Genomic DNA, 10,063 nt, shown 5'->3' on the forward strand with positions numbered 1-10,063 from the left:
GTTTTGTTTGCTTAATTTCTTTAATGCATAGTTCTAGCTTTATTATAGTATTTGAATAGAACATGTGGCAACGATTAGATAATTCTTTAAATGATATAAATTTTGTGCATTCTGAGTTATAATATGAATGAAATATAATACTGTTAAGTAAACCTAGCGCCAGAGCGTCGCTATGGTAAACAAAGTGAATTTTAAAGAATGCATTTATTCTATTGTGGTTTATGCGCTGTCGGCGAAGTAGGTTTAATTCAATCTAATAAGGTTAAATGAAATGCAAGAAAAAATGCGTATAATTTAATATTCCGTACAAGGAAGTCATGTGGTGTACACATCAGATTTTTTTTCTTTTTATAAGGTAAGTAACTGTCTAATACTAAATGCAAAACATTTAACTAAATTTTAAACTTTTTCTTTTTTGTAATTAGATTTATACCTTCTTATTATTACCCAAATCTCATAAATATCTATTACTCACACGCATACTCTCTCTTTTGCACACGCACACATACACACACACACACACACATAGGGAAATTTCAAAAATGTCGTTGAAAGGATTAACAAGAAAGTATGCTTGGAAGTATTTCAAGTGATAATATACCACAAAACGCGAGTGGTAATTAGCATTTGTAAATGTTCGGAAGTTTTACCCTTTAAATCAAAGTCGCCGAAAAGCTCTGTTCCTAATGTTGACGCCCACCAGCGGCCGAGCGGTAAAGTCGCTGAACACTGGTAGTTCGGTCCGAGGTTCAAATCCCGCGAACAGGCTGACTGCATGGGCGTTTTCGTGGTTTTCCCCATGTGTAACGCGTATACGAGCCTGTTTCCCTTAGAAAGTCCTCCACGAAGGCATCCCTACTCTTAGGCAGATAGCCCTCGTGTGCTTTGCCGTAATTAAATAAACCAAACCAAACCTAATGTTGAGAATGGTATTGGAGTGGAATTCTCAAGCCATGAAAAGAATTTGCAAAACACAAAAGTATTTTATGCAAGCATTATACTTATACTTTTAAGTAGAGAAAAATAGTATTTCCATAAAGACAGATAATTCATTTTTTTTATATTTAAAGAAAGACATAAATTTAATGCACATATTTTTTAATTCAAACTTTCGAATTAAATATAATAATAGTTAGTTAACATGAAAATAATGTTTGTAAGAACAGATGCTGGCGAAACATGCCATTCTGAAATTTTAACTGGGCAAAATTTAAAATCTCAGTTAATGCTTGAACTGTTTTTAAAATAACCTGATTCAGTGGAAAATCAGTATATAACTAGTTAAGTTTTAAAAAGTGTTCTTTTTATGAAATTTAATTTCTTTTAAATTTCCTGATGATGAAACCGTAAATAATAAATAAAATAAAATCTGAAAGGATTCAGATTTTAACCGTCGTTTCAGAGGATTTCTTTGAAGACTATTAACCGTAGCATATCAGTCTGCCCTTAAACACACTCGTCACACAATAGTTTTTGTTTTTTTAACATTATTATTAAATATCACTTCTTCGCACCTACGTCATATAAAACTGAAAAGTAAAATCTCAAAATTTTTGAAAGTATATTTTTAGAATTCCCGATAAAGTGTTAAAAAATATTGCCATCTATTTTTTTCGGTCTCTTCTGGGTTCATCATATCAGGTTTCGTAATAAGATGATTCATACACTTTTTTTTTTTTTTTTTTTGTCTTTTTAACTTTATTTATCGCTTTAATCGCTCTTACGCGACACACACTTGAGCAGCAAAATCAAAATTTTCAAAGCAGCATATCTTTAGAATTTTCTAAAGAGTATTAAGGGTTGGCAAATATCTTTTTTTAAATTAGATATACTATTTTTAAAAGTTTTTATGTTCATTATAACATTTCTTTAACTATAGTACCTGGCGATAACATTTGGTAGCAGCATACTTATGTGATATGGACACAAAAGTGATATAGACATAAAATTGAGGGTCGAGATTAATAGCTCATCTGGTGCTAATAATTATTTCGTAATTTTTTAATGACATTCTAGAATGACATTCTAGAAGTGAGATCTAGGAATGGGCGATACAGATTGGTATTAACAGTATGAGTAAATGTTAGGTAAACGTGCGTGTTCCCAAATGAGAACATAGCTGAAGAACTTGAATGTAATTTTTTCCACCATAATAATTATATTTATCTTACACTACAGTAAAACAAGGAAACTGTAAAAATAATAAGTTATTAATTGTAAATGAATATGACAAATAAATTGTTTATTTTAGAGAAATACCGTATACATTTCGGAAGTCTATTGGAAAGGTCTTTAACCTTCAAGCAGCAAAAATGTATCTAACATTTGAAGGAAGAAATGTATACTATATTTGGAGAATAATATTGTTCTAATATGAATATTGATTAATTATAAAAGCACTAAACATAATTTGGAAAGCTGAAATTAACTGCACATTAAACAAGATACACATATAGAATACAAAAATTGCTTACCACATAACAGAGTCAGCATGTCAGCGACTGCTAAATTAAACAGATAGCAATTTGTGGCAGTCTGCATGTAAGGATTGCCGGCGATAACAAGACATGTGCATGCGTTTCCTATCAAACCGGTGCTAAAAATCACTGCATACACAGAAGTCAGAGGTAGGAGCCAATTTAGTGCAAGTCTTCTTGGCCCTAACACAGAAGCAATGAAATCGTCTACATCCAACATCCCATGGGTTGAGTTCCTCCAGTTCGTGAAATTCATATTTATATTTTATTTTTTAAACAAATATTGTAATTGTTATGTGTGATTGTAACTATTACTTCGTCGACATAAAATGATATGATCTTCTCGTAATTTAACATAAAATCCTTAAGTAAATATTCGAAAAGAAAGTACTTTTTAAAGTTCTTACATAATGATTTTTATATTTGCTTAAAAACTAATTTCATGCGAGTTGAGTAAAGAAAATTTATACAGACGAGTAAGATTTGGGGCGGTAACTAATAGAAAATGTATTTGAAAACAGCAATTAATAATATTTTAGTGTTACAATGATAGGTTATTTAAATGTAGGGAAAAATACTTGTATTAATTACTTTTACTCTTGTACGTTATTTAAAGCGTGCCTCTATCAATTACATATTCGAAAATTTCATCACAGGTGACATTATACTTTAACTGTATCAACTATCTTCCATCATTTTTTCAGTATCTTGTTAATTAGTATTCACATTTTATTATCTTATAAAGACATTAAACCAAATCTTTAAATAAGTTTCCTTCAAGTTTATACTTTTAGAATATTCTGCTTGAAATTTCCGAAACGTCTAGTTTTCTGCAGCTATTTATTTTAAATTAAAAAATTTAATCCATTATTTATAAAGAGTTATTTACTAGAAACCTAAAAAATTATTGAACTCTTTTCCAATTTACTGGCAACTTAATTTACTTTGGCTTAACTATCAAAATATTAAAATTGCTATTCAATTTGTCCACATAAAATCCTATCTTGAAGATGAAATAACTCCCTTTCTAGCAGCAAAGAAGTGAATATTTAAAGAAAAGTTGCAGGAGAGTAAAAATTAATTGAAATGATGAAAGAAATCCATTAAATAGCGAAGCAACACAGAAAAACTAATGCTTTCTATTCTAAAGCAATGCTTCCCATCCGCTGTGGTAGCACAGAAGCGAAGTAAGATGTAGTACAAGTGCTGTAGTATTTCAAATCGGGCTCACTGTAGGACTGCTAAATCTATTCAGAGAGCAAAAGCAGAAAATATCGCCAAATTCTTCGCCAAATACCAAAGTTCGTGTAAGAAACGTGAGTTATAGAAAACGTTTAGATAAATGGAAATAATTCTCTTTCTCAGCATCTCATTTACAGTTACGTTAAAACAAGTATTTAAGACGCATATAAATATTTAAAACTTAATTATTTGAAATAATAAAAAAATTATTTTAGCATACAAAATGTTACATTGATTTCGAGTGTCTTAAAAGTCCTCATCAAAATATATTTAAGATTATCTAAAATCCACAAATCAATAATTTTATTTGTTGTTAGAGCTTTTTATCAAAACGTATTCAATTAATCTTTAAAATTATTATTTTTTATTGAATGCATTAAAGTACGCTAAATAAAATTGATTAACGTTTGTTAAGTTATGTTATTATTCATTAAAATATAATAAAGATTTTAAGATCTCTAAATATTACCAATCTAAATTTAGAACCAATGAAGATTTTTTAAAATTCTAGCACCTTTCCTTGTATACCAAGCGCATTATATTAAAAAGATGTAATATATATACATAGCGTGGCATATTCTATGAAATTTCCTTAATCATTTAAGCTTTAGTAAATGCTCTGTGCAAAGCGAGAAAGGTACCAGTGTTTGTCAAAAATCATTTCGTAGGTTGGATGGTATGCTTTTGAGATTTTTCTGAATAACTTGGATATAATAAAATATCGACATTTTTGAGACTTCAACAACTGATATATTCAAAGAAGGAAAAAGCTTTGTATGTTTTCATTCATGAAAAACATATACATATTTGTTATGATTTCATTTGGATGCAAAATAATTCTAAAAAACTACGAGTGAAGTTATAATGTGTAAGATATCATTTTTGATGTAGTAAATAGAAAGCAATAAATTTGAAATAACAAAAAGAATTGGTGATGAATGTTCAAAGGTTTGTTTATCGATATGTAAAAATAAATAAAATCAATAATTTGCCTTAGAATATTCTTCTAGACTCTACTATTACATCCAGGAAAATAGCTATACGAGCATTTCAGCCTCAATATACATAAATTATGTTTAAAAAATGTAATTTCAAGCTGAGTGGTTTTCCTTTTGGATTAAATTACGCTGAGTGAATATAGTTTGTGCTGCTAACAGATATAAATCTAACATCTTGAGGAATGTTCTCGCGGTATTATATGCTGGTAAATAAAAAAAAAAAAAAAAAATCCCAAGTATGTCGGCAATGATAAAATAATAATAATATGTCATGCTATGTTCTCACGACATCATACGTTTTTAACAAATTTGAAAAGTTTGGAATTTTCCAGAACAAAAGTATATCAATTGACGTTAAGATTCTAAGAATTGATTCTTGATTTCTAAGGAGGTGATTTCGTGTTATGGGGTCCCTGAATGATGAATAGAGACAGCGTTGAAGAGGTAATTTACAATTTAATTTTTTTTAAATTGATTTACAACGTTACTATTAAAATTATAATAGTTCAGTAGCAAAATTTAAACTGAAAGTGATATAATAAAACTGAACATTTCTATTACTTTGTTATTTTAATTTTATATGAATCAGGTTTCTTTCTCCAGAATAACTCACTGTTCCCAAAAATGCGACTGATATTATTTTCCTGAATTTTGCAACAAAGTATTACTATATTATAAGTCAGCTTATTATTCTAGAAAATTTGATATAGGTAATTATAAATAAATGTAATTTATATAGTTTTTTTTTTTTGTATCTGCTGGGTAGCCCATATGTTTCTATTATTATCCATTTGAACGATATAAAAGTGCGGAGAGTCATAAGGTACAGTAGGAATCTGCCTTTTTTTAAGCTTGACAGGCTAAAATTACTTACTGAAATTTCGATGCCAGTATACGGTAATAAAAATTTAAGATAATACTTTAAATTAAGATAAATTTCTTTTTCAGAACTGAAAAGTAAAAATTTTTCGATGAAATTAGATTCATAAAGTGTGCGATTATGGCAAAGCCTCGAGGGCTATCTGCTTAAGGGGAGGGATGCCTTCGTGGAAGACTTTCTAAGGGAAACTGGATCGTATACACTTTACAACGAAAACGCCCATGCAGCCAGCCCATTCGCGGGATTCGAACCTAACTACCAGTTTTCAGCGACTTTACCGCTCGGCCGATGGTGGGTCCTAGATTAATAAAGAATAATGTTCTTTTGTAACATAAACTAATTCCAAACTCCTAGCAGACTGGGAGCGAATTATCGCTGCGTCAGAAATTAACAAAAGAATCTTGAGAAAGTTTTAAAACAAAACTTTTAATTAAATCAGAACTGGAATATAAATGCACATCTCGTGGTTGACAAATCAATCAATGACAAATCAATCTTGGTGATAAATTTTTCCGGGAATGCAAAAGAACCATAATAGCATGATCTGTGTAAACATTTACTGCTGATTTCCCCAAATAAATTCGAAATGTATGAACCGCCATAACAGCATTTTACTTTCTGAACATTCCGTTCACTTGGGTTAAGTTTCTTACTAAAATATGCCGTGGCTTGCTGTCTTGAATAAGCACGGCTCCCATCGTAAAATATGATGCATCTTCAGAAATTTCTGCCCCGTTGGCTTCAGGGAATTTGAATATTGCGCTTGCATCAATACAGTTTTTAATCTTTCGAACCGGTGTTTACTTCGGCCGACCAGGTAAGCGTGGTTTTCTTTCTTTTTAAGACTAATAATGGCTCAGCAGTATGGGTAAAATCATCGATAAACGTCCTACGAGAGGAACACAAACCCACACAGGAGGCTCAAGTCTTAGCTGTATTAAAGTGGAGGGTAATTTGTTATTGCAACTATTTTGGACTCTTCGTTCTTGATTCCTTTCAGAGCTAACTTATATCCCAAGGAATAATGTTCTTTGACCGCAGTTTGCATTTGAGCTAAAAAAATGTAAAATTTCAATTTTTTTAACCCTTCTTCTTTCAGAAACGAAAATACTTCCCGTAAATTTCGAATATATTCGCCTGTAGTCTCTCTGGTTATAATTATAACATCTGGCCCTCTGAAACATGGCAGGTTCTGAGTATAAGCCAAATAGCACTCTCAAGAAGTTACAACCTGACTTTCTAATACCTGTAATTACAACCTTTGTAATAAATGCGGTTTTTTTATCCTCTGCTTTCGCACATATTTGAAAATACCCAATAATTAATTGCAAAACGCCGCCCTTTATAATCCGTTGGTGGGAGATTAGGCTTCTTTAGGCCCAGTGTTACCGTACTAGCTGTTTATGAGAATTATAATTGTATTTTTTTACATCTCTTGAAAGTGTTTTTCAATTATTTCTTTATTAACTTTATCGTACAGGTTGAACATTGCTCTCTACAAGAGGGGATACTTACTGTGTCTATGCTGCTGTTTACGATTTGCCGTTCTTAACTGGTCCATCTTCATTTTTTTTCTGGCTTCAGATCTTTGAAGTCTGCGGCTGGAGGTCTTTCTCTTCCATTTTACTCATGTTAGGTTGCATCATCGCTTAATTAAAATTAATTTTAGCCCCCACTGCTTTTAGAAACATCCCTTCCAAAAATTACAGGTGCTTGAAGATTTTTCATTATAGCAGCAAGAAAAACTTTTGGGTTCTTAGTTTTCACCTCTACATTAAATGTTACCTTCCCTATATCTTGACATTTTTTGCCTTGGGTGGCAATAACCCTCTTTCCGCCAATGCCAAACACTCTGCACAGTTTAAGATTCTTTCTAAAACTGTTTAGCAAAAAAGCTATTTTGCGTCTTTGTATCCAACAATGCTTCCGTTGGTACATTGTTTAATAGAATTTCAATGGCTGACAGGGCCAATTTTTTATTCTCACGCTATCCAAATGAATCCGAGAGGATTGAGAGGATTTTGAGGGATGAGAGGGATTTTTCATTATCCTGGGTCGCTCTAGGGGTACTGAAACACCCTCTGTATTTCAGTTATTCCCTTGTTAGTTTAAATTCTTGCAAACTTTCCAGTATTTTTTCTCTTTTGTGGTCTATCTTGGCGATCGTCATTCTCTGGTGAAAATTTATTTCTAATCTCAAAACGTTTGCGCCACCAATCCATGGCCTTCTTTCCACTACAGATCTAAGAAAATATTCATTTGACCTGTGGCCATATTCTGACTTATGTGTAACTTCCACCATCCTCCTATTTTGAAACTTTACCACGGGCTCAAATAAGTCCTCGATCGTTCTCTGGTTTCTCGATTAAATAGTCCTGGATTTGGGGTGACAACTTAGGCAGTATAATTTGGATAACCTCTGTATCGGTTTCTTCAAATGCAATAATTTTACCAGTTATATTTTTTCAACGTAAACTCAGCCAGTTCCTGGACATTTATTTGGTATATACTAAACAATTCCTCCTCTAATGTTTCTCCATCTTTCCCTGCGGGAAATGATTTTACAAGGACGGCTTTAAATACGTTGAACTTATAACGCTCGCTGGCTAATCCTCGAGATAAAAGTTTACCGATACATTTGTACCAGTTCAGTACCTGTTCTTGGAATGTGGTGGTTGCTATGGTGATCCTTTGTATTTCCGCAACTGGATAAAAGCTAGAAATGCGAATTTCATTGTTCAAGAAAGGTTATTACAAAAGTTCTGCTATAAAACAGAGCTTATGGCTTCATTGAAGCACGCATTTTATCTACGATGAATCAAAATCCTTCCATGGGGTTTTTTTGGTTCCAGTGGAGGCTGCTATGTTGGGGTCCAGACAAAAATTCAATTCTGTTTATCTATAGTCCGAGATTTTGTTCGGCAGCCAAAATACAGTTTGGTGTTCTTTAGTAACATAAACTAATTCCAAAGCAGACTGGGAGCGAATTATCGCTGCGTCTGAAGGTAACGACTGAATCTTGCGAAATTTTTAAAACAAAACTTTTTATTAAATTAAAACTATCACATAAATGCGCGTCTCGTGCTTGACGAATCAGCTAACCACGCGTAGCGATATAACTTAAAGTATCAGTCAATTTTAAGATTTAATAAAGTCTAGTAGCCAAAGGTTACACAATTTATTTAACGCAAAATTGGCTCAAATATCTCACCGGCGAAACAATTTAAATGTAGGCAACTATAATGCAAAGCCGATTAATGTAATCAATCGAAACCTAACAACGTGGCATAGACAGGAAAAGCACGTTATGGCTTAACAATTCAAAAAGCTTAGCTTAATACTCTGAAACTAAATTTGCATTTTGTTACGGAAACGGAAGTAAGATGTGACAGTAAAGATGCAAATCATAAAATAATTGGTTATATTAAATTATAGTAACCTTACAAATTTTCTGTGAAAAATTTCTATTGAAAACGTTTGCACTCTTTCTTACTATAAGCATTTTGCTACACAAACAAGTAAGATATATATGTAAAATATATTATTATTGCCTGAGTGCTTTGATTTCATTCGAAAGTTAAAATTTTAGATATTAATATTAGAAGTCTCTGAGATCATATTGCTAAAATGGTGTGCTATTCCAACTAAGTTAGTTATAGATTAAAAAGATAACAGTATCTAAGTAATGAAGTTCATTGAAATAATTTTTCAGGAGAAATTCTGTCAATAAATTTCTAATATTACAGAAGGAAATTTTTTTAGAGCCCAGGAAATAAGTATTAAGTGCAAAAGACATTCCTGCAACTCTAATTGAAAATAACTACGAAGTGAACAATAAAAAATTCTATCAAACGTAAATATGTTAAAGATTACTGCTGGATGGTGGGCATATTTGTGTTAGGCAAGAAACCTTTTATCAGCTTATGGAGTAAAGGAAGACTTATCTGTTAGAGATTCTAAACTCTTAAAATAAGAAAAATATCTTCAACAGTCAGAGCAAATTAAAGTATTTTAGTGATTATCATTCCATTAATTTGAGAAAACATTTTTCGTAATAAAAATTATTGAATTCTAAGAGTCAAAAATAAGACAGATGCCTGTTGCTGTGGGCGTTAAATGGATGAACTAAACGAAATGTTTTTATTCATTGCTGATATTAAGTAGAAATCGAATGGTTTGTTTAGCCGTATTGAAGTAAAATTTCAGATGTGATTAGTATTTGATAACCAATAAATGTTTGCATTGGATTGAATTATTTGATTATGGCAAAACATATTAAGACGGAGAATGTGTTTCTGAAGGATTTGGTAAAGTAAAGCTGCCTGTGTTCAAGTTACACATGCGGAAAATATGAAACGACTAATAATGTCAGCTCTTCCGCAGAGATTCGAACCCGATTCAAACTACTAATATTCAGCTGTCTTACCAGTTAAGCCTCTGGTAGGTTGAGGTTGGGTTTCGAAAGA

General features: G+C 31.7%; 1 protein-coding gene across 1 annotated transcript in view; it reads right to left on the reverse strand.

Annotated features, from left to right (window-relative positions):
- Positions 1 to 3,659, reverse strand: part of LOC118180219 (neuromedin-U receptor 2-like) — a 312,407-nt gene extending 308,748 nt beyond the window's left edge. Inside the window, exon 1 of the mRNA XM_085821406.1 lies at positions 2,475 to 3,659. Coding sequence (XP_085677532.1) covers positions 2,475 to 2,733 — 259 coding nt within the window. The 5' untranslated portion in view covers positions 2,734 to 3,659. The remainder of the gene's footprint in view (positions 1 to 2,474) is intronic.
- Between the last annotated feature and the right edge of the window lie 6,404 nt (positions 3,660 to 10,063).

The sequence above is a fragment of the Stegodyphus dumicola genome, chromosome 7 (genome assembly GCF_044657685.1).
Source record: "Stegodyphus dumicola isolate Sdum_Otavi_A_Nest chromosome 7, ASM4465768v1".
NCBI lineage: Eukaryota > Metazoa > Arthropoda > Arachnida > Araneae > Eresidae > Stegodyphus > Stegodyphus dumicola.